Raw genomic sequence first — 25,233 nt, 5'->3', positions numbered from 1 at the left:
CCGCTCTCCTGGCCTGTGCGACCACCCCTCCCTGGATGGCAGCCAGAGCGCGCTGCTCTTCACCCTTTCACGCACACACAGATAGGGAAACCCCTTTGGGAGCTCTCAGTGCTCATCCCGTGAAGTCCAAAGGTCATATGAGGCCCCTCGAGGTGCCTCACGCTGTGTATTCCTGGCTCTTTTCTTAGATGCTCTGGGCACACTGGCCTCTGACATTCCTCTTGCAGGCCAAGCCCTGCCTGCCTCTGCATCTGCAGACTCCTCTGCCTGGTGTGCTCTTCCCTCAGCTTTGTGCCCATCTGTTTTTTATTCTCTGGGGCCCAGCTAAGAGTCCCTTGCTCAGAGGCCTTCTTACCACTCTGTCACCACCTGTGATTACTGCTGGCCAGGGTCTCCCAGCATTAGGAGATAAACTGTGCTATAAGTGTTCTGCCTGCAGGGCTCCTGTGGAGGCCAGGAGACCAAGGTACCCTAGAGCTGTGCAGCTCGGGGCTCCAGTGGCTGTTCTGTTCACCATGATACACCGAGGGCTCAGTGCCCTGTCGATGCTCAACACATACTTATTGACTGAGTTAGTGTGTGAGCGAATGATTAGCCACCACCGTCAGCTCATAATGCAGAGCTCTGAAGAAAGGCTTGGGTGCCATTGCACTACAGCACACCACTGGAGTCCAACACCCTCAGGACTGACCGAGCTTCCTCCCTCTACTGCCTGCCCATTCCTCCTGGACCTGGTCTATGGAGCGGCTTCAACAGGCTGTCCAGTTCTTGCCCTTTCCTCCTTCTGCAGAGTCTGGACCCAGTTTCTTATACCAATTTTTGTTTTAATCTCAGAGGACTAAGTAAGGTAAGAAATGTGCCATCTAGGCTTCAGCAAATATTTCTGTGAGGTATTCACAACATTATCACCCAATGGACCCACACCTGCATAGGCTTCAGCCAAGAGAGCTATGTGTCTATGGTGCCCTACCTGGGAGCCGAGAGCGGTGACCTCAAGATGGCTCTGCTTGGTGGGGCGGATGCTACGGTGTCAGTGGTGGTGCCCCCTCCGGCGCATGTCTGCACTCACAGGGGCCTCACACTACCTTGCACTGCCTTCTTGGTGACCTTCCTGCAAGGTGTCTGGGAGCCAGAGGCACCTGATGCTGGGCCTGGCACTGGTGCAGGCAGCCGCTGCCTCCCTGGCTCTACCATGGTACATTCCTAGCAGTCCGTCTGACCACCTGATGCTCTAGGCATGCCCAAGGCCTGAAGCTGAGCCCCTCCAGCAAGCTCTGGGCAACGCAGCCCCAGTTTGGGTGAGCTTTAGCGGCTTTTAGCTGCTTTTATGCAGTCTGCCCCCACAACCTGAAGGGCCTTGGGGTTGCAGCCTCTTTGATCTACCCGGGCCTGCTGGTATGGCTCGACTCCGGCAGGCCCATCTGATTTAAGCAGAAGTTCTGAACAAGTAAATAGTCTATGTTTTGAAAAATGTTTAAACGGTGGGCGTGGAGGATTGCTGTGAGTTGAAGTCCAGCCTAAGCAGCACAGTGAGTCCAAGGACAGCCTAGGTTTGGCGAAGTATAATCATAATGGCATGCTTTCTGGTATAAAACTGTGGAATCTATGTGTTCAACCAACCATCTAATGTCAAATCTTGTTAATATTCTGCTTTTGCCAATTATGCATGCCCATCACTGGTTATATCAAATATTTTTGTGGCATAAGATAGTGTAGCTTCCTTGTTTCCCCCAAATGTATGTAGTGAGCCTTTTGAAATTATTACTGGCAATCATTCCTGCCGTGTTTTAATTTAAGCAATGAAATAAGCAGCTCTGCATTCTATTCCTTTGAGAATAAATAAATAAACAACTGCGGCAGAGGCCAGTGTGGCCAGCTCATATTCAGACTGGAGGTAATGTGGCATGTGGCAAGAAACAACTTTATTTTTTTTTTTGGTACCAGGGATCAAACTCGGGTCCTTGCACTTGTGAGGCAGGCAGCAGAACTACTGAGCTAAATCCCCGGCCCCCGCAAGAAGCACCTTGTGAGTCTTATAAGAAATGCAGATTTCTCTTCATGAGCAAGGGGAGGTTCGAGCAGAGTCTGCCCTGCAAGACCTAGTATTATCTAAACCTGTACACCAAGCAAGCACAAGGACTAATTTGGAAGTATCTGCCTTCCAAAGCAGAGTTGGTATGAATTTGTGACTCGAAGGGCAAGACTTAAAGGTGAGCGGTGCATATTACCAGGCAAGTATCGGGAGTGCTTCAGGTAGTGCTGCTTGGTAGCAGGCCTCAGGGTGGGCGTGTCCTGCCGCTGATAGGAGGTCTGCGTGGGGGCACTGTTTCCGGTTCCCACAGGCTCAGAGGGCTTCAGGTCCAAAACGCTCTCAAATCTGCATCAAGAGAACATGGCTTGAGTCCGCGCAGGAGAGGGAGCGGTGGGGGAGGGAAGGGAGAGCTCACATCTTCAGAAAGGCCCACAGGACCTCTCTGATGCCGGGTGTTGTCTACTCACAGCTGAAAGCAGCACACTTGCCTGCAGAGAGTGTCGTCACTCTGCCTCTTCTTGTTTTTCAGGTCAATCCTGGCGAGGGGTGGACTGAAATCCAGATCGTCCATGTCGGCCCAATCATCAGAATCCTTTGTGGACCTGGAAATAAGGCCCCACCTTCTCCTGCTCTTTGGCTTGATATCACCACTTTTGTGCTCCAGGCCAGCTAGGATTTTCTGTGCATCCCAGTAGAGAGGGGGAAAAACATGCTTGGCATTAATGGAGTTCATTCATGAGTGATTCCCTTGTTATGAGAAAGGAGTCAAAGGCTTACCATTCTCCAAGGCCCTGCTTATGTGAAAAGGCAACCGTGGAAACCACATCGCCAGACATTCTGTCTCTCACCTATCCTGCGAAGATTAACACTGGCTGGCATCCGCTGAGTATACTCAGCTATATGAAACAGGACTTAAGAAAGACGTGTGAAAGTCTTCTTATACACTAGGCAGGTGGCTGGATTCTCATTTGGACCTCAGCCCTGAAGCATTAACATGATTTCCACTGTTACAACAGTCTCTAAGACAGAACCAACGTTCAGTGGTGTTCACTCAGAGAAACCAAGGCAAACAACGCCATCTCTGCCTTTTCAGTAAATCTGGACATGATCTTATAACTGTACAACTTGCTACAGCAGGACATCCTCAAACACAAGAGTGTGGGTGGGGTGAAGTGAACGGCCTGGGGGAGCAGGGCCCACACTGTGCCATGTAGGATCCCACAGTCAGTCAACACCCGCTGACACAAAGAGGTTTTTTAAAAATTCTGTCTTGTTTTTTGCTATACTGGGGATTGAACCCTGTACCTTGGCATGGAACTACATCCTGGCCCACAGTCTTACTAAGTCGAAAAATTGTCCAGGCTGGAGTTGAATGCCATCTTCCTGCCTCAGCCTCCCAGAATGCTAAGATTCAAAGGTGTTAGAGTCAGGCCCTTCAGACAGCATCACAAAGCTAATGACAAGCATAATGTCATCAGGTTGTTGTTCTATTCAACCCAACACTCATTGTTTCCCTTTGAAAATCAGCCCAAGGAAAGAAGGATCTGGGCTCACCTAATAGCCCAGTGTTAACATCAGTGTCCAGGAGCAATGTGAACAGCAATCAGTAGCTATCGGTTCAGCACTTTGCGATTTTCAAAACACCTTCACAAGGGTCACCATCTTTGATGCTCATGGACGGTCCTGTCTGAGCAATGTGATCTTCCTCTTACAGATCATGACACTGAGTCAGCACAGGTTAATGAAATAGTGACTGACCATGAGTTCGAAGTAGGTGCCAGGGACTTTTCTAAATTCTTCTCAAATGTCAAGTCATTTAGTTTCCCAAACAATCACCTCAGGTGTATGCTGTTACTATCATCCCTGTCTTACAGACGCCGGAAGAAGAGCAGCCACAGAGCCTGCTCAGGTCATCGGGCTACTGAATGCCAGAGCTGACATCTGGGACCCTGGCAATCGGGCTGCAGAGCACAGCGGCGACCCCTGCCGCACAGCTACCAGCCAAGTGATGCTCGTATTTAGAGGTGGAGCCAGAGCTTGAATTTAGACTTTAAACCTAGGGTCCCTGGCACTGCAAAGATAAATGTATTACACTTAGACTTTGTTTACTGAAAAGGAAATATTTGACACGATATACGTGGTCAGAAGAGTCAGACCCAAAGCTCACGGGTACATTCTCCATGCTTACCGGCTGAGGATTCTTGTTGTGGAGGGACGGGAAAAGCAGTGGGCTTGGCTTGTCCTCCTGAGTATGGCTCTGCTGATCTGTCCTCGAGGTCTCTGCTTTATAGGGGTACAGGAGATGCTGAGGGGGCTGGCTGGCGTGATGGTGCCGGGAAGAAATTCGCATGTGCGGCTTGGCTGGGGGCTGGGCAGGGGGGACTGGCTTGATGTGTGGAGGCAGGCCTGCCTTTTCCAGGACATCCTTCTGTGGCTTTTCTGAGTCCTGCAGGTTCTGTGTGGTGATGCCCAGCTGGTGTCCGGTCTGGAAGTAGGGATATCGAAGTGCCTGGAAGTGACAGGTCAGGGTGGGGCTATAAGTCAGTCCAGGAGAATGAACCATCCCAATCAGAGGACCCCAGAAGTTTGCCCAAGCCAATTACAAGATGACATGGACTCAGCAACACCCCTGTGACTTTCCTCACCCAGCATACTGTAACATTTACATACCAGTTGCAACACTTAAAATTATTTGGATAAAGTAGCCAGTTGCACTGCTATTACTTTTGTTACTGCTGAAAAGCATTCTGGTTCAACACAGGTCCTGCTTTTTTTTTTGTTTGTTTGAGACAGGGTCTCACTATGTAGTTGAGACTGAACTGGAACTCACTATGTAGCCCAGATTGGTTTTGAACTCACAGCGATCCTCCTGCCTCAGCCTCCCAAGTGCTGGGATTACAGGCGAGTGCCACCACGCCTGGCCAGATCCTGCTTTTGTAATGCACTTGCCCTGTGCCCTAAATATATGTCACCCTTCTAAGTCCATTTTGTCACATCACAGGAAGAGAAACAATAATGTACAACAACAACAACAAAATCCAAACATAATGATACTGGAAGACACTGAAAAGCAAGTACAAAATAAGTAGATACACATGCTTTCACCCACGAAGTGTGAAGAGTATGCAGTTAACATAATATAGGTAAACCTTCCCTATCATGACAAGGGTGAGTGCCAGTTGTTTTGGATAATCAGGTTTTCAGGATAGCCAAGGATAAATCTTAAAGTCTTAAGGTTTATAATATATTTTTCTGAAATATTTTCTGCATTACTGTTATCTTTTTAGAGTCGTTGAAAAACAACAGTATTTCTTAATGAGTTAGACACATTGGTAAGCTTATACGCTAAGTGTAGATACAGGGGTGAATAATGCGGTGTCCAGATAAAGGTTCTGCCCTCCAGCATCTAAGTTGGAAAGACTTCTCTGCAGTTCCAGGCATTTTTACGAGTCTAGAATGATATGGAATATTTTTAGCTTTTCTTAATCTTTTTTTTTTTTAATGTAGCAGGGATTAAACTCAGGACCTTGCACTTGCAAAGCAGGCGTGGTACCACTGAGCTAAATCCCCAGCCCAGCTTTTCTTATTCTTAAAAACATACGTTATTTTCTTAGTTGCCTGTAACAGGATCTTATTTTCATATCTTGTGTCCGTCTTTTAAGGATTCATCAGAAGTTTCATCAGAAATCTTTCTTTTTGCCCTCAAACCATTTGTGATTTTCATTATCAAAAGGGCATTTCTGAGGGCTGTCCAACTCTCTTGAGTCAGCCAGAGCCTTATGGCAGATTCTAGGTCTTTCTTCTTTAAGCCTTTGAAAAAAGCTATTCTGCACTCCTTAATTATTCCTCCAATGACCCATCTCTTCTGCTACCACAAATTCTCACACCACATTCACACTTTTTCATTTATCGCCACTACTTTCAGTAGCCAAATAAACTTCTTTGATTATAATTGGTCACTTATTTGATCCTCTGAGCAATGTAAGCATCCACGAGACAAGCTGAGAAGGGGCCAAACACACCCAGGGCAGAGGAGGCTTGTAGGAGGCCGATGGGCGGAAGGAGCCCACAGCCCTACCATGCCTCACTCGAGTGCATTTCACAATCTTGGGCCAAGTGGCCCCGAACAGGAACTCGGGCAGAAGCCCCACCATCTGCACGAAAGGACTGCAGCTGGTTGCACTGTCTGTACCATCTACTGGGGCAAATCACTTAAACTTTCTGAGATTCTGGGGTTTTTTACCTATAGAAATGAAAACAAAAATATCCATTGCATGGGCTCTTCACCAGGTTAGAATCACAGTGAAGCCATTTGCAAACTGGAAAGTGCCATTAAATGCCAACTGCAGTTGTTAGCCCGGCTCTCCCTCACCTGTCATTTCCTCCATGTTGTCACGTAATAAAGCAAGTCGCACTGCACAAGGTAAGAAGTTACCTTTCCACACAACCAGTACTGGCTTATCATTAAACTACTGTGAGCTGACTACTGTAGTACGAAGCTCCACAGACTCAGCCATGATCTTACTTCACAGAGAATATATTTAAAAGCGCTCTCCAAAGATCTGTTAACTTCATTTCCACATATATGGTGATATATCCTATAAATGGCATGTTGATTTTAAAGCAACTATATTGTTTAATGTTAGCTACTTTAATTATATACAGTAAATTTCAAAGTTCTTTAACTTCTTGTGCCATATACATTTCCCATGAATTTATAGAAATTATTGGGAATTAGACATTAACTTCATAAGCACTGCATCAAACAGAAGAAACTCAAAGAAAACCTGACTAGCTGTTGGTCGTTTCTTAGGATCCCACTGAAGCAGGTCTCTCAGGAGCTGAATTGCTTCGCTGCTGGCATTTGGAATCAGAGTCTTTAAATTATTGGGTATGCACTGGGGCCAGTGGAAGTTCATAGCACTGGAAAGTTGGTAGCCCTCGGGCCAGTCAGTCTGAAAGAAAAAAAGACAGCAAGTCTTGCTAAGCCCCTTGCTGTGACTCGAGCTTGCTTTCCTCCCTGTGTGCCCCTCTTGGAAAGGCAGTGATGTCATTGCCCCTCCCACGCTCACTGGACAGAGACACAGGACTGCGTTAATGAAGAGCCTACAGAGGACGTGAAATCTGGGAAACACTAGAAAAGACACTGGATTTGTCACCAACTTGTTTTATAACCCTTACATAAGAATATCTAACTCTGGAGATTCTGAGACTGAAGCAAATTAGTATTTCCCCAGCTGTGTTTCAGGAGGCAAGGTTTTAGAAACCACTAATGAGATACATTTTGGAGGAAAACAAAATGAAACAAGATGTTTGTTCCTGCTCAAATAAACTTCTAAACTCTTACATATATCCTACTAGATCCCAACTTCATGACTCAAAATACACATGCTGAGAAGACCAGCAGGAAAGAAAGCTGTTCCCCACAGTCTCATACTCTCCACTTTTCTTGAATCACTAAATGGTGGTGGAACTCTGGAACACGCCGAGCAAGGGCTCTTTCAGGTTCCTGCTGGTTCTAACAGTACTGCTGTGTAGGATATACCCTAATATACCTCCTCCTCCTTTTTCAAAGCCAACTATAATCTAATATGGATCCTACCCTTAAGGATATCATTGTCCTTAAAAGAGGAAATAGGACATTATTTTAAAACACAATAATATAGAGTGAAAAATGACAAAGGCCACGAGAGAAGTAAAGACACAGATTTGAAGAGGATGAAGAGATGCCACTCTGGGAACCTTGATGAGGTGGCAATAATGATCCATTCAAATGATTTAAAAAATGTTGAGACTCTAGTTCATATCAGCAATGGTGCTGGAAGGTGGGGAAATGAATACAAGATAATTTCTTGCCTGGAATGATTTTATGATCTAAGAAATAGATATGCACATGGCTTACACAGAACAAAGCTGAGGACAGACAGGAGACTGGAAAAACAGTAAGGGTGGAGATGGAGGCCAGAGAAGAAGAGAAAGACTTGATCACGGATGGGACACTCCCTCAGGTGGCTCAGGCAGAGGGTGTGTGTAGGGTGCAGGAATGGGATCACTCTGGGGCACGCAGCTGGTGGGTGGGGAGCACGGATACCAAGTGGGACAGGAATGAGTCAAGCGGCTGGGCAAAGGGCTGTCAAGGAGTACTTTTAGGAGAGGAGATCAATAACTAGAGATGTTCTTTAGGAGGATGGATCTGGGCACAGACTGCAAGACAACCTTAAGGTAAAGATGGGAAGGCAGTAAAGTTGACCAGATAGGGCTGAGGATTTAGCTGAGCGGTTCCACCACCTGCTTTGCAAGCGCAAGGTCCCCAGTTTGATCTCCAGTACCACAAAATAAATAACTTTTTAAAAAAATGAAGTAGAGAGGATATCCTAAGACCTGGACAGGGTGACCACTGTCCTGTCTGTGACATTAGCAGTGAACCTGAAAGGACAGGAGCCACCGGAGAGATACCATGAAGGATACTGAACAGAATTTACTGACCAACTGCTTAGACAAAGGGAAGGAAAGAAGGCAAAGTAAAATCCACCCCAAGGCTGGGCCTCTGGGACTAGGAGGGAACCACAGACTGGGATATGGAAAGGAAGCACGATGGGTGGTAAGGGGAAGTCATTTTTTAAAACACTGTTTTACATGTGCAGAGTTTGAGGTGATGGTGAGGGGGGTGTGGATCCCAAGACAGTTGTAAAGTAGGGAGGTGGGGACTGCAGATGACTTCGGTGACTTCTGAATAGGTGTAAAATGTGGCAGCCATGAGAACAGAGAAGCTCCACGAAGGAGGTGAGATGGTATAGAGCAAAAGCAGAGGGGGCCATGACAGAGATCATACCTCAGAGAGGAAGGAAGGAGAGAAGTGGCCATGTCTGAGGGTGTGGGCAGGGGAGAATGGCCGAGCTCAACAGCGTCAGTGCTACTCAGTGCTGCAGGAGAGGGAGCCCAGAAAGCCACTGGCTTTGGCCCACAGGCCTTTGTTTATACCATTACCTTTTTTGGTGTCCCCAACACTTGGCAAATTTTGAATATCATGTCAATTTCACTGGCCCCAGGGAAGAGCGGCCTGAGTGTGTACACCTCTGCCATGATGCAGCCCACGGCCCAGACGTCAATGGGGGAGCTGTAGTTGGTGGACCTCAGGAGGACTTCTGGAGCCCTATACCTGGAGGAACAGAGTTAGCTACTAGCTATCACTTCCACTGGTCAGAAGTTACATTAAATAGCAAGCGATTCTTAGTAAGAGTGTCTGTATTTGCTTTCTCTAGTTCAGTGTAGTACGTTGACTTGAAGGACTTCATGACTGCTGTGGTTGCTGCTAAAACAGTAGTGCTTCTCTGTGCACACTGCTGTCTATGGAGCATTTCTCTACAGGAGTCTTCTCTACAGCACTCTGAGACACACAGAGAGAACAACATTGGGAAGAAAGAGAGGACAGAAAGGAAGGGAAGGAACTAAGAACCTGTGCAAGGGCCACTTCCTGATCCGGACAAACCGTGTAGATCAATTGCTAGGGTTTGAAAGTTTTAACAACAGAATTAGATGGTTTTTCAGACAGATCTTCAGAGAACCTCTTATATAACTCTTCTGGGGAAAATGTTATTGGGAAGGCCTATATATAAAATCTTGTACCTTGGAAACACATAATAGGTTTCCTTTTAAAATTATTTACCACATGAGTCTTTAACCTCCTCCAATGGCAACACACCTACAAAGAGTGTCTCAGACTGCACTCTTCCTGCTATTTAAAGCTTAGTGTTTATGACTGACTTCATTCCCAATAAAATGGTATCCTTATAAAGAAATGCAATGAAATAATTTTGGGAAAAACAGTATTCACCATCTGGTAGACACATAGTCTGTGTAGGGAGGTCTTGATCGGATTTCTCGGGCCAATCCAAAGTCTGCAATTTTCACCAGTTCTGGTCCCATGCAGAGGAGATTCTCTGGCTTCAAGTCCCGATGGAAGAAGCCTGTGAAAACAACGAAGGACTCCTGATGCACGTTTGCTTCTGCTTTACACTTCAGGGCTGTTTTTTCTCTCTCCCTAGCAGCTATGACTTTTCAAAAGAGCAGCAAGGCAAAAGGCATCAGACTGCATCCCTCTCACAAATAATACACAGTCCTTCGGCCTTCTCATAGGACATTGATCAGTCCCTTCACAGTATCATTCAAAGCTGACTTAAAACATTTTTTTTTTAATCAAGTGGGAAATTTTCTTTTAAAATACCAAAACTCATGGGCTATTAGGCGTGGGTCTTACGCTCATGTGTTGAAGGCTTTGTAGCCAATGCAGCAGTGTCTAGAGGCTGTGCCTTTGGCAGGTGATTGGGTCATAAGCACTCTGATCTCATGAATAGATTCATCCATTTATGGATTGTTAACTTAAAAGGCTGTTGGGAGGCAGAAAGTTCAAGCAGTGGGGCCTCACTGGGGTAAGTATGTCGCTGGAGATGTGCTTGTACTGGTTTAGATCTAAGATGTTCTCCAAAACCATCACGTATTCAGAGCTCGGAGTGGCGATGGAATCATGGGGTGCTAAACTCATCAGCGGATGAATCTCCTGATTATGATGAATTCATGGCTGAAAGTGCTATAAGGCGGTGGGACCTTGTTGGAGGTGTATCACCCAGGGTGGGCCATGGAAGGGTGTGTTCTTGACCCTGGTCCCTCCCTTCTCTCTCTACATTCTAACGCCCAATGATTGAGCAGCTTTCCTCTGCCGTGCCCTTCCACCATGCTATTTCTGCCTTGGAACCAGCTCACCTCCTTGAAGTCGCAGGTGTTGGGTATTCTGTTCCAGCAGTGGGAACACTGGTTCCACGAGTAGGGTTGCTGCTGTGACTGTACCAGGCTATGTGGTTTAGAAGCTTTTGGGATGGATCGTGGGAGGAGTGTAGAAAGATTTGCAGGTACAGACCAGAAAAGGCCTAGGATGCTATAAACAGGTTGATCGGTGATTCCATTTGGAGCTTAGAAAGCCAGAATGCTTATAGGAAAGCAGGCAGTAAAGGCCAGCCTTGGGAGTCTCCAGTTGGGAACAAGGAGTACATTGGCAGGTTGACTAGAGGCTCTGTGTGGTATATTCTGCCAGAAAATGTGTCTGTTTTTGCCCATATTCTGAGACTTTGTAGGAAATTGAGATTAAGGGTGGTGGACTAATTACTCTGGAGAAAATTTCAAGCCAGCTCTTCATTCAGACTTTGGCATAGGTACTCCTGGCTGATTCTGGCCAGATTTATATTGAGAACCAGAAGAAATGGCCAGACTCCACTCATTTCGAGCTCAAAGATATAAACAGGGTAAACTCCTTTGAAAGACTTTGAGAAGACAGTCTCAGGTTGCCCTGCTCTTTCAGGGTCACCTACGAAAGTGTTTCCCCAAGTTCAGATACCTAGAAACTCAGAGGCTGTTGCAGCCATGGTCCAAGGAGATCCCCAACTACCGCATGAGCTGGCGGCAGACCTTGGCATCGTGCCTGTGGAGCTGGTTTCTCCGGAATTCCAGATAAAAGAGTTATGTGGTCAGGGAAGCTTCTACACAGATTTCTGGCCTGGGAGGCCAGGCTACATGCCCCCGAGAAAGTGATGTGTGAAACTTTGAAAGTGAAGCCAAAGTGCAGTGCAGAGTTCGGGAAGATGGAGATGCCAGGAAGCTGGGATGACCACGGAGGAAAAGTACAGGCAGTGAGCAGAGCCATCCCAACAGGGAGGCTATGAGTGCCATGGGGGCAGAGTTGTTCAAGCCATCTAGAGCTCATCTCTTACTACAACCTGCCTTAGGTGCTGGACATGGAGGGATAGATTGAATGTTAGCTCTGCTGGGTTTCGGTCTTGCTTTGGTCCAATTTCTTTCTATCCCCTCATTTTTTCCTTTGGGGATGTACCTGTAACATTGTATATTGGCAGTGTTTTTATTTACAGGGATGCCCAGCTAAGAGTTTGCCTGGAGTCTCAGAGGAAAATTTGGACTTGGACTTTTCTGCAGTGGTGGAAATGTTAAGGCTTTCACAACTCTTGGAGATGGACTAAATGCATTTTGAATAAAGAGATGGATATAAGTCTTTTGTTGGCCTGGGGTTGAATGTTATGATGTTATGGTTTGGATCTAGAATGCACTTCAGAAGGCTCATGTGGTTAGAGGTGGGGCTTTCAGAATGTGATTGGATTACGGGAACACTATAGTCATCAGCGGATTAATCCATTAAAGAGTTCAAAGTTGAATGTGTTTTCAGGAGGGTCACTGGGGGTGTGACCTGGTAGGGTATTCATTCCCCCTCCCCTCCATAACCATGAGTCAAAATAAATCTTTCCCTTTTTTTCTTGAGGTCAGCTCTTGCTATGTAGCTCAGGCAGGACTTGAACTTGTGATTCTCTTGCCTCAGCCTCCCTAGTGCCCAGAATTACAGGGATATGCCACCAGCCTTCCTCCTTTTTTTTTTTTTTTTGGTTTTTTGAGATAGGGTCTCACTATGTAGTTGAGACTGACCTGGAGCTCACTATGTAGTCCAGGCTGGTCTCGAACTCATAGCAATCCTCCTGTCTCAGCCTCCCGAGTGCTGGGATTATAGGTGTGAGCCACCACACCTGGCTAGCTTTCCTCCTTTTAATTTGATTTTTCTCAGGTGTTTTGTCATGGCAACAGAAAGCTGATTAACATAAAGGATGTGATAACTTTGCAAAACAGTCATTCAAGAGAGGGCCGGGGGATTTAGCTCAGTGGTTCGGTGGCCTGCCTTGCAAGCGCAAGGACCTGAGTTCAATCCCTGGTACCAAAACAAAAAACAAAAACAAAACCAAAAAACACTCATTCAAGAGAAAAATATCAGTCTTACCCTGCCCAAGACAGCCAGAAAGACCTTAAGATTGAAGCCATTTGAAAAGTCAGTAGTCATTTGGGTACTGAGTTTCTACTGCAGTAGAAACAATTATAATTGCTGTTCAAGATACAACGGACTTATGAACCTACTCCTCTTTGAGATTCTGGTGGGTGTTGCCACACATTTAAATGTTGAGTACTTATCACTTTGCCTAATGAAGATGTACAGAGGTATATCTGTAGCCACATCATGACAGGCAAAGCCAATTCATCAAATGAGAAGCCCATCTCAGCTACAGCAAAGCCTTGGAGGCAGCAGCAGGAAATATTCAACATAACCATCCTCCAGGTGCACGCTTGCATACACCTTGTGATCAGCAGCACAGGCTTCTGAAGACCCCAGGCTGCCCACATGCTGAGAGTACCACCAACTCAGACATCATTCAGCATGGCTCGATTCTCAGGGGAACGCCAAGTCTGGACACAGCTCAGGGGATGCTGCTGATGGTGCTGTTGCATGTTCTAACTGTCAGCGTGGGATTCCAATAGCACCTCATGGGTGCCAACCAACAGCCATCACTGAAGCCCTATTTCCCAACAACCTCTGTGTGACATTGCTTGAGGATACATCTCTAACATGCCTTCTCCGTCCTTCTGGAAACCTTCATCTCTAATAAGATAATGACTGGATGTTACTGTTATTCTGTATGCGCTTGCCCAAAACCACTTTTCTCCTCTCCCAAACCAACTATCCTTCTTAAGTTTTTTTTTTGAGACAGGGCCTCACTGTGTAGTTGAGACTGACCTGGAACTCACTATGTAGCCCAGGCTGGTCTCGAACTCACAGCAATCCTCCTCCTTCAGCCTCCCAAGTGCTGGGATTTCAGGTGTGCACCACCATGCCCAGCTGTCCTTCTTAAGTTTTTGATGACACTGTCAGGTACCCTGTAGTTATGTTCGATCCATCCTTCCCCAGAGAGTGATGGTACTGTGCTGCACTGTTCATCAAAACATTTCCTATTGTAGTTACCTACCCTTCCACACTGCCCTCAAACCTGTTCTAATAGCCTGCTGTGATGCTGCCCTCCTCATGGAACCTCGTTTCAGCTTCTCTGAGCTCCCGCAAATCTTGCTAATTTAACACTATCTTGTCCTTTGCCACACACACACACACACACACACACACACACACACAAACCCACAGAACCTTTTAAAGCTGTTTAACAAAGCCAAAGTCCTCTTATTGTACCTAAAGAGATAAAAGAATTTTTCAACTTACGTAATGTGTTCCAAGCAGGCAAAATTCCTCATTCCATTAAATTCATTGTATCCATTTCCATTTATAATGTACCCTTGCTCCTTTTGTCTACATTAACCCCAATCTTGGCCATCCTTTAAGATTTGGGTTTCCCCTTTTCCATGAAACCATCTGATATGCTAGCTTTCTTCATTTATTCATTTTACCAGAAAATACTCAGAGGTCATGCAAGGAAATGGGTTGGATTCTGTGGAATGGTCATGGTTATTAGTTCTCGCCCTGATGGACAAGTGAGACCTTCCCTCTCATCCTACATAGAGCTCCATCTTTTTCAGGTACATGAGTCATCTTTCACTAATTAGATGGAAGCACTTTAAGGGTAAATTCCACATTCATAATTCTTCTGAATGCCTAGCACAGTAGCAGGAGCATGATGATCTCATTAATATATTCTTGTTGATTGATGAAAAGAATTGCATAGGGTTGCAGGGTACCAAAGAGCATAATGGTGGCAAATCTACCTGGGCCAAATAGGCAGAGTCTACAGAGAGCAGACCCAAGCTGGGAAGGTGGTGGAGGAAAAAGACAGGGAAGTAACTGAGAACTAGGAGAGAAGAGTGATGAGTCTGAAGTAGTGTGGGGACAATAAGGACTTCGAACTGGATGACTGTGAAACAGACCAAGTTGCAGCAAGACCAAATGCATTAGTCGAGGTTATTTTCCAGACTGTTTCTGCTCTAGAGGAAGGGTTGATGTGATGTGGATCTGTATGAAAACGCACTGTGTGTCATGGATCCAGGGGATGACATTTTAATCAAAAGACATTTTTCTCTCTGTTCATCATTCTGAGAACAACAAGGTTTAGTACTAGGTCAAGTTCCAAATGGGTAGCTTTAGATTTATAATGGTGGGTACACAGGCAGATGACTGGTGATCATAGATGTCCCCCCAAAGCCTCATATGATCATAGGTCAGGCTTTTCAGAGGTGGCGGCATCTAGAGTGCGTGATGCTGGGATTGAGGGTGTGTGATTACTAAATTAGTCCACTAACAGGTTTGGCATAGTTCTGGCAGTGGATAATGGGAAGGCCCACCCTAGGTGTGAGTGCTTACCTGCCCTAAGGGCATGAAGCCTGGACAGAATATAAGGGACAGAAAGAGGGGTGCTGGGGTCACTTATTACTGATCCCTTTCTGCTTGCTTTCTCCACTTCACTGCTTTGCTGTCTTTCTGCTTTCTGTCCACCATGGACTGTTTCTCCTCTGCAACGCCTGTCTGCCAGCTATCCCACCTTGGAGCCAGCCAACTATGAAGCGAAACGTCTACAAACTGTGAGCTACAATAAATCTTTCCTCCTTTAACTTGTGAGTGTTGGGGATTTTGTCTCAGCAATGAGAAAACTAAGACACACCTATTCTTCCCTGCAGCTTCCCTTTCAAACTTCAGGGTCTACAGTGGTTACAAGGTAAATATCAAGGACAAAATTAATCACAAACAGACTCTTTATAAACAACTGGTGAACACACCAACAAGTTGATAAATATTTTCTCTGTTACACTGCTGTTTCCCATACAGGAAAGAGGCAATGCAGCTTAGTGGGCAAGTGTGCAGCCAGCCGGGCTACTTGGTTTCAGATCCCAGTTATTATTCATCAGCTGAAAAGCCATGTAATACTTTATGCCTTGATTTTTTCCCATCTGTAAAATGGAGGAAATAATTGCACCTACCTCATGGGGTTGCTTTGCAGGATTCAATATTTTAGATTTGCAAAGCCTTTAGAGCTGTGCTGGCACAGTGGCACCTGGATGAGCTATCACTCTTAGTATGACTTTTAGAAAATTCTCTAATTTTACCCTCTCAGCAACGTGTAGAAGTGGACAGGTAGACATGGCTTTGCTGGTGAAGGCTTGTGAGGCTACTGACACTGCCCAGCTATGAGGAAGTGGACTGAAACTGACCTGATTCACTGCCACGTCTATGTCCTGACGAGGTGTGAGATGTGGCCTGGAATAACAGGCCCACTTCTCACAGTGGAAACCCGCAGTGACTTGCTGTCACTCATAGATCGCACAAGAGCTGTAACAAGAAGAGCCTTCCTCTTCAAAACTATTTAGCTTCAGAAGACAAGAATAGATCTTCAACTGTAATTTAGGGTACGGCATGCCCGCTGAATAACCAAAAGGTTTTTTCTCTTTTCAGTGGGATTGTGCTGATTTTTTGTTGTTGTTGTTGTTGATAATGACTGGGAAAGAAAAATATCAAGCCACAAGAAAGGCTTTCTGATCTCTACCACATTCTGTTGTGGATGAATCTGACAGGAATATATGGAAAAGACCAGAGAATATTCAAGCTCTATGTGTTTATACAACACATCTTCCTGTTGTAGAAGCTGCAATTTCAGATAATATTGAATTTAACCCTACAATGTTTTCATCAAAAAGGTCATAAGAACAGTGATGTTCAACAAGGCAGAGGACTGTTTGAAGGTCACATACAGCAAGGCAGTGGTGAGACAGAAGCAGAGGACCACTGCTGGGGCAAATCACTGTCCTCCAAATCACCGAATGCATATCCGTTACCTGCACAGGTAGGAGAGACCTGGATATCTGTAGGACAGGGCATAGGTAAAGGATGAACGAGCATGCTGAGGTACTTAATTCCTACAAAGCATGTCTACTTGCCATTGTTTAGCAGATATCTAGTAGAGCCGTGTGTTCATTCTCCATGGGGGAATGCTCAGCAATGCGAAATACGGCCATAGCAACCTGCTGCAGCCCTGCTCTTCCCTCTCAAAGGAGCCTATTCCCCCGGGCCAGGAGGCACCTTCTCACAGTCAGAGCACATCACCAAAGAAAAGCCTGGAACTCCTAAGGCACCCCGGCGAAGTGCTTTAGACTCTCGCTGTTACTGAAGTGACAGAAAAATATGGAGGAATGTTTGCCTTTAACCAAAGTCAATATCATATAAAAACCAAAAAAGTTTCTAAGTCATTTATCAGTAAAAATAGAACAGCACCTACAAAATTATATCCAACCCACTTATAATTATTATTATTATTTTCTTCATCTTGTATTCTCTCGTTCTCTTTGAAAATGGACTTTTCTAGTGAAGCATGGCTCATAGGCACACAGACTGTCTGAATTAATCTCCACTCTACTGCGTGGGGCCCTTGGCAAACTTTTACAACACCTCTGAACTTCAGTTTCCTTTCAAGAATACATACCATTTGGTCTTTCAACCTAAGGAGCTGGCAAGGAAATAAACACAGTAACAGATGAAGTATTATTAAGCTCAAATAGAACTAGGCACGGGTTGCCAGAAAGCGCCATGAACTAATTGCTAGGGGAAGTTGCCAATAAGAATCTCTGGCAGTGGCACTGGTGGTGAGGCCATACAAGCAGAGGTCCGACCTTCTTCATAAACTGAGGTTTCCTTAGCTCTGTTTCCACACAGAATTCAAGTGTCGAATGCACATGAGGAAAACTGCCAATGCCAGGTTCCAAAGGGCTGTTTTGACACACATGAAAAGGTGTTATATTACTGACTACAGATACATGTGTGTGTGTGTGTGTGTGTGTGTATCCACGTGTGCTTGTGTATGTGTGGGAGAAATGAATATATGTATAGGTATACATGTGTGTGGTACAGATGTGTAGTCTGTGCCTGTCTACACACACACACACACACACACACACACACACACTCACTCACACACTTGATTAGGTAAGAGCTCTGGACAAATGGCTACAAGCTCATACCGACAACCAATATCTGAGTCTCATGAAAAGCAGAAAAAGAGGAAAAGAAGAGAAACTCAGAGAATACGTCCCCTTTTTTAGGTCTACTCAGTTTCTAGCACCAATAGCTAAAACACGGTGATTATGCCTATCTGAAAATGTGCTGGTAAACTTATCTCTTCTGAAAATCCTTTGGATTTTTCATTATTGTTTTCTCTTGAGGTCTTAAATCTAGTAAGTGACCTTATTCTATCTGTCCATGAGACACCATACTAGAAGTCTTAGTGTTTCTCAAATGTACACTGTCCCTTGTGAGAGTTTCTGTGCACAAAGACTAAAGTACTAGTACTGCAACTTTAGTGTAAACAGAGATGATGCTTTTTCTAGAATTGGTTCATAATTTTACTCAGTCTTGCCTGTTCCTCGCGTATCACTCAGCATGAGCCCAAGCTACACATTTTTGAACACATGGCCTGTGTTTGTCTGTGTTTCATTTAATCTCTAACTACCAGGGGCTACCTGGGGTGAAGGAGCAAGCTGGTAACAGCCCCAGAGTTACCGCACCACCATATGCAAAACAAGACTTCTCTACTCAAGGCCAGGTTATATCAAATATGAAATGACTGCATTATCAAGGGGTCTCACTGTGGTGTCCTACTGAGTTGAGAGACACCGTGGGGTAAGGTGTTGGCGATGGCGACACCCTCAGTTGAGTGGGGGCTTCTGCCTGTGCAACATCAGCCACTGTGCCCATCAGTCTCTGTGCTGCAATGACCGTGGAGGTCTTCTGGCATAGGCCACAGATGTGTCCATCTGGCTGCTCTGGGCTCACAGAAGGTTATTAATCCCATTGCACCTGGGTCTTTGTTCAGTTAGTGGCAAAGAACAGCAATGTTCCAATAGTTACTGAAGATTAGAACCTCGCCTTCAGTTTGTAAAACTATTCAAGAGTTCAGCTTAGAAGAGTACTCTGAATTTCTTCAGAACTAGCCAGAGTATCTCTGGGGGGAATCACACCAGCCCCAGCAGAAGTGTTTTTGCTGATCAGATGAAATACCTGGCCCGTTTTGAGCTATGCCATCTAACTGCTCTGTGTAGCCGGTCCCTGTGCCCACCTCAAACACATGGCCCGTATCATCCCATCTAGAGGGAATATGAGAGAAGTTTCTTTCCAGTCTGCACATCAAGATACTTCTGGTTTGTCTTCACCTCGGAGAAACCCTGCAGTGTTCTTTGGCCATATTTTATATTCTCTGTTGTAGGACAACAAGCCCAGAATCAAATCTGTTGCCTGCTTCTTCCACCGAGATAAAACTTGCTAGTGTGAATCTTAAGGATTAACCTCACCCATGATTATATATACATCCTGCTTAGCTTTTGTCTCTTTTCCATTCTTCTAATTTTTAATTTATTTTGCCTGATTGTACTGTATAATTTTTGTTGGTCATTTTTAACCCCTTGAAACAAATAGAAATATAAATAGTCTATGAACTGAGAAGCGTCGGTGAAGGAAGTTAATGGGTTAAATATGATACGTGCAGCAACTCACAATTATAACCTTCATTTTCTCATTGATACAACAGTTTACTGTCAAGAATAATGCATACATCTATAACTAAAACCTACCATTAAGGGTTAAAGAATAAAAACACAAGGGCACGATAAAGGCAGAAAACCCAGAAATCAAATTCCAAAATCCATCGCCAGCCTCTCAACTTTTCAACCTTTCCTGGGGGCTAATTACAAAAGACATCAATGCTTTCTACATCTCCTGCTTGATGACAACAGTTCACTGTTACTCAAAAGCAGTATACTTCGAACCACCTACCATGTTTGTGAATAAAAGCGAGTCCTTGCAATATCTGATACATGATGTTCCTTATAGCAGACTCTGGAAACAACTTATTTCTGTACAGGACAAAGGAAAACAAAGTTATAGATCTGGGTTTAAGGATTAAAAGAAATCCCCAGTTTTCATCACTGAGCTACATCCTTAGTCCTCTTACACTAATTTTTGCCCAGAAAACCCCCAAAATAACCAAGAAAAATGATCACTTGTCCATACAGGGAAGCTAACTTAAACATGCCAAATATATTTAATTATGTCACAAAGAAAAGATGAAACATTTTATGATAACAAAAAATCCCTCTAATAGCAAATAAAAATCTCTCTCTGTGACATAAGCTAAAACTTTCCAAAACTTCAGCAGGGAAAATCTGCAATCTTATAGATAAAGCCCTCATGTGATACACCAGATGGATGTTAACGTTTTTCCCTGGTCAGGCAATGCCCATGGCTTCACTGCTGGTATCGACAATCAAGATGGTATCTGTTCTCTCAAACCACTCAGAAGAATTCACAAAAGGCATTCATTTGGCCACCGGAAAGTGAACCCAAGAGTCTGTCCACAGTTCAATTTCAAAGTTCAAATTATCAGAGCAGGGAAGTTTCTGACTGGTCTCTTCTTTCCAGCATGCAAGTACTTGAGCAGCAGGAGAAGAAGAATTAAAATCAACCTAGAATATTTCAATGGAGGCCTCAAAATAAATGCAACTGTGTACACCACTGACTGTGGCCCTCCGCCCATCAGTCCTCTTGGGAACAGAGACAGGCAGAGTGCCCTTTAAGGCTTTCAGCCTCTTCAGGTGAATAACTTTAAACCAAGAAACCCTCTCTCTACATTGAAAGCAGCTCCCTGAGGTCATCACATGGTCTCCCATGGCAGGAATGTGGGCTGAGCTCTCTTCTAGGGTGGTGGTGGGGGGTCGGCTTGCAGCATTAAACCCTGTTAACATAACCATTAAATAATCATAGAAGGAGAGCCAGGGATTTAGCTCAGTGGTTCTGCTGCCTGCCTCACAAGCACAAGGACTAGAGTTCGATCCCCCGTGTGTCAGAAGATGAATTGGGAGATTGCAAAAAGAAAGAAAAAAAAAAAGCAAAAAGAAAATATATCCACTTTGCTTGCAATATTTATTTCTAAGAACAGGACGGCCAACCCATACCTTTCTTTAATGAGCTGGTAAAGATTTTCCTTCATATACTCGAAGATAAAATAAAGATGATCATTTTCCCTGATAACTTCTTTTAATTTTACTACATTGGCATGGTTGAGCTTCTTTAACGACTGAAAGGTGAGGGAAAAAAACAATTAGAGAAAATCTGTTGTCGAAGAAAAGTAATCTGAGTTAAACTTAGGAAAAATACCTAATTTAAGACAAGCTATTTAATGTTATATTTACTGAAAATTTAATACAGAGTATTTCTCTAAAATCAAAAGTAACTTTCTCTAGAAAAACATTTTTTGATGAACTGACTACAAGGCATGTATTTCACCTAATACCGGTATATCCGGCTGTGCCCAACACTCAGCAGTGAGCCAGAGCTATTTTAGGGTTACCCACTCCAGACTACAGAATTCATTCAGCATGTGGAAGTAGTCAGAACAGAATAAAGGAAACTGGGGTTTTGAATTTTCTAGCCCTGGAGAATGCAGCTGCTTTGGGATGAGATCACGAGTGAAGTCTGCAGACACTTTAAATAGGACATTGCTCAAACAGACTGAGGCTGATAACCTGATTCTCTTGACTTTGTCTGAGTCGTGTGCATGAGACACAGAATGCTCCTTACAGTATGAGTTGTAACCCCTCAACAGTTTATTCCAAGCGTCACTCAGGCAGTGTGTTTCCTTACGTAGACTATCCTGAGCTTTGCCCAGGCAGGTGTCAGTTCAACCAGTTGGCTCATTTGCATGAGATATACCATACATCTGTTTGCTTTATATTGTCTTTTTTGCATATCTTTTTTTGTTATACTTAGAACATCGTATTTGCTTTGATATTTGTTTCTAGTGAAATCTATTAACAAGTTCTGGTTATTTTCTTTCATTCGTGTTTATTTTACTTGTGAAAAATAACCTATAATTTTGTGCGGCAATCGATAACAACTCTTATCCTAAGTACATTAGATATAATTTTTATACTTCTCCAGAACTCAGTGATATTCTTTTACAGTACAAAACACACATGTTGGGGACACTGAGACTGAATAGGAAGGAAGTGCCAAACGACCTGCAAAAGAAAAAACTGAAAAAGGGTGAGATGTTAGCATATCAGAGAATAAGTCTGTGTTATGAAATGGAAAGATAAAAATATGTCTCCTTATAGTCAACTATTCGTAATACTGAGAACTTGGAAAAAAGAACCGAAACTGAAAAAATTCCAATAGCGATCAGTGATTATAGCAATTCTATGGGTGGCGCCGACAGAATTGACTGTCATCTAACAAGCTATTCTGTAATCAAAGAGCAAGGAAAATATTATTATAAAATATTTCTGAGGGCCAGGGATTTAGCTCAGTGGTTCTGCTGCCTGCTTCACAAGTGTAAGGTCCTGAGTTCAATCCCCGGTACAAAAAAAAAAAAAAAAAAAAAAAATTCTGCACTTTCTGGACCAAACAATGCAAATTCGTTTGTTACTTATTTAAAACAAGGGGGTTCAAAATGTCATTTACAATTTAGGTTAGGGCTAATAGACCAAATAATTGAAAAATACAGGATAGAGAAACCCCAACCAGGACATCCATCATCCATATCTTCACCGTTTTGTTTAGTGGGTAGACATTTTATTGAAGCTTATACCACCCACAAAAAAAGCAAAGATTAACATGACTGTGTAAAGTGTGTTGCTCAAAGAAAGATAGCAATGCATAAAGAATTCAGAAAGACACTAGTTACTACTGTCCAGATTATAACGTTATATTGTGTGTTGAATGTTTTAAGATATCCCATACATAGAAAAATTATTGAATACATTTGATAAAACTGTCATTTTTATACTTCTTGTTCTATTGCAAAAGTTAACAAAAATGCAATTTTGGTCACACTGTATTTAAATAACTGTACTGCTAAGTAGTCCACTATGGAGAAAGCAAAGGAGACATCTTACTGTAAAGACCTTGAAGTGAGATGAAAAAAATTCTTCTGCTTCCGAGAACAAAAAAGGTTAAAAAGAGCAGGGTGTGGTGGTGCCCGCCTGTATTCCCAGCACTCAGGAGGCTGAGGCAGGAGGATCGCTGTGAGTTTGAGACCAGCCTGGGCTACATAGTGAATTCCAGGTCAGTCTCAACTACATAGTGAGATCCTGTCTCAAAAAACAAAAAACAAATAAACAAACAAAACACCAGTCAGGCAGCAGATGAGGGATAAGAGTGTAGGTCAGAAAGCATCATCTGACCTCTGCTTGCTGGTCCTCACACAGGTGTAGTCCTGTGAGTACCTGTGCTGACAGGCATGTGTACATGTACTACTTTCTCCCTGCATCCTTAGTTCTGCCTGTGGTAAATGAAAACTGCTTTAGTGAGCAGCAATCCTGCTCATATGGAGCATCTAGAGACAAAACTATTGGTTTGCTTACGGGATAATCAAAACTTGATGGACTGTCTCTTTTTGTGGAGGCTGCCAACCATGAAACCTTCGATTCAAAAGCTCTTTCCTCACAGAGCAGTAAGTCTAATAATAATAACCAACTGTAAAGCCCTCTTTTGAATTTCATTAGTAAGACCATCCCTTTTACAAAGGAACAAAATACTTAAAGAGAGAAGTGTTAAAGCAAACATCCAGATCTGGAAGGACACTGGGTAATAAGGTGGCCAAGAGATCAGGGTTTGGGAATGTGCCACACAATCAAGTTACATGAAGCAGCTGGGGAAAGAGAGAGGAAATGTGTTCAGTGAGCAAGAACAGAGTACGGGGGCCGGGGATTTAGCTCAGTGGTTCTGCCGTCTGCCTCACAAGAACCCAAGTTCGATCCCCGGTACCAAAAAAAAAAAAAAAGAACAGAGTACGACTCTTCTGGAGCCTTCTCTCCATAGGACAAATTCCTCCCAAGATGCCTCTCTGGCAAAGATTCTTCATGGCTTTGGCCAACTGTTTAGGCCAGACCTTCCAGAATAATCCAATGAGGCTGATCATTCCTGGTTCTTCATAAATAAAAAACACATTGCTTAACTTGTGGGTATTCACTGGGCTGTCCCAAATGCAGACATCTTCTCTGCCTGTTTTCTTAAAATGTTTCACAAGGCAGTGTGGCCAAGAATTCCTCGGATGAGGAATTTCAGAGTAAATTCATTCAGAGGAAAATAAGTCTATTTTCCAGCTTTCCTAGAAGAGAATTCTCAGCAAAGCCTGAGGGACTGTCGGCTTTTAACCTGAGGTCTGTTTGGTGGGTAAACCCTAGTCTGTGACTAAGAGTGGCTCCCAGCTCCTGTTTCCAAGTGAGGCTCACGAACAAGTTAAAGTCTGTATCAATTTAATATCAGAAGATAAACTGTGCAGCAAAGACTTCATATAATTCACTTTAGAGATTTTTTTTTCCTGGAGGAGTCATCTTAGATGACTCAAGCAAAGGTTTCTGAAAGAGGGGTAGAGGTAGGTCACTTGTACCACAGACAAACCCCATCATTGGTCCATATGAGGACAGTCCTCGTGGAAAAAGATTCCAAGTGGATATTATCAATTCTGCCCTTCTTAGGCACTGATCAGCCCATTTGCTTGTTTGTTTGCTTGTTTGTTTGAGAGCTGGTCTTGCTACTTAGCCCAGGCTGGCCTCCAACTCTCAATCCTCCTGCCTGGAGGTATTTCTTAACTATTAAAGCTACAATGTTGTTGGCCCCACAACCATCCCAGGGCACAAGACATAATATCTACTTTAAAAAGGAAACAACTTCCTTGGGAAGAAGGACAGAAACTCAAAATGTATGAATTAAAAATGCACTTAATAAGGAAAACCATACTAAATGTCAAAGGAACGACAGAAACAAGAAGCATCGGAGAGGTTGCTGGAATGAGCAGCAGGTCAGTGCTGAGCATCAGTGACAGCACCTCTCGGAGTGGGACTGAAGAACAGCACACTGGAGGGAAAGGGACCTCAGGAGGGAAGCCAGGCCAAGAAAAGCGGGGAGATGGAGTGCAGACCATGTCTGAGCAACAAAGGCTGAGGATCACACTGGTCTGGCTCAGAAGGAAGCTCATCTGGAAGACTGGCTGGAGGAGCAGGCAGAAGGCAAACTGGTAATACCCACCGAATTCGGGCTTCAACAGGGTTGCGGAAGGCAACGCCTGACTCAGCTAGGTTGAAAAGTAAACGGTGCGTAGTGAAGTGGCACTGAAAGTTTGGAAGGCACAGTGAAGAGAGCGAGGAAGTGCAATACCAGGGACAGGGAGAGGTGGGAAGAGAATGGTGGACACAATTACAGAGGGAAGAGAAGAAGCCAGTGGAAAGAAGAATTGAAGGATAAAAGGAGGGGAAATTTTTGGAGTAAGGAGCTAAACGCATCAGCAGTTAAGACGGTAAAGAAAAAAAATTTTTTTTGATTTTTTGAGACAAGGTCTTGT

At 44.2% G+C, this 25,233-nt stretch overlaps 1 protein-coding gene across 2 annotated transcripts in view; it reads right to left on the bottom strand.

Annotated features, from left to right (window-relative positions):
- Cilk1 (ciliogenesis associated kinase 1) overlaps nucleotides 1-25,233 on the bottom strand; it is a 58,755-nt gene that overhangs the window by 5,946 nt on the left and 27,576 nt on the right. For both annotated transcript variants that reach the window (XM_010630817.3, XM_010630816.3), the window contains exons 4-11: nucleotides 20,846-20,967; nucleotides 19,668-19,747; nucleotides 9,867-9,999; nucleotides 9,020-9,191; nucleotides 6,820-6,987; nucleotides 4,221-4,541; nucleotides 2,521-2,711; nucleotides 2,229-2,377 (exon numbers count right to left, since the gene is read on the bottom strand). In XM_010630817.3, coding sequence (XP_010629119.1) covers nucleotides 2,229-2,377; nucleotides 2,521-2,711; nucleotides 4,221-4,541; nucleotides 6,820-6,987; nucleotides 9,020-9,191; nucleotides 9,867-9,999; nucleotides 19,668-19,747; nucleotides 20,846-20,967 — 1,336 coding nt within the window. The remainder of the gene's footprint in view (nucleotides 1-2,228; nucleotides 2,378-2,520; nucleotides 2,712-4,220; nucleotides 4,542-6,819; nucleotides 6,988-9,019; nucleotides 9,192-9,866; nucleotides 10,000-19,667; nucleotides 19,748-20,845; nucleotides 20,968-25,233) is intronic.

The sequence above is a fragment of the Fukomys damarensis genome, unplaced genomic scaffold (assembly GCF_012274545.1).
Source record: "Fukomys damarensis isolate Sample0158 unplaced genomic scaffold, DMR_v1.0_HiC HiC_scaffold_14, whole genome shotgun sequence".
Taxonomy (NCBI): Eukaryota; Metazoa; Chordata; class Mammalia; order Rodentia; family Bathyergidae; genus Fukomys; species Fukomys damarensis.
This window is presented reverse-complemented; position numbering and strand designations above follow the sequence as displayed.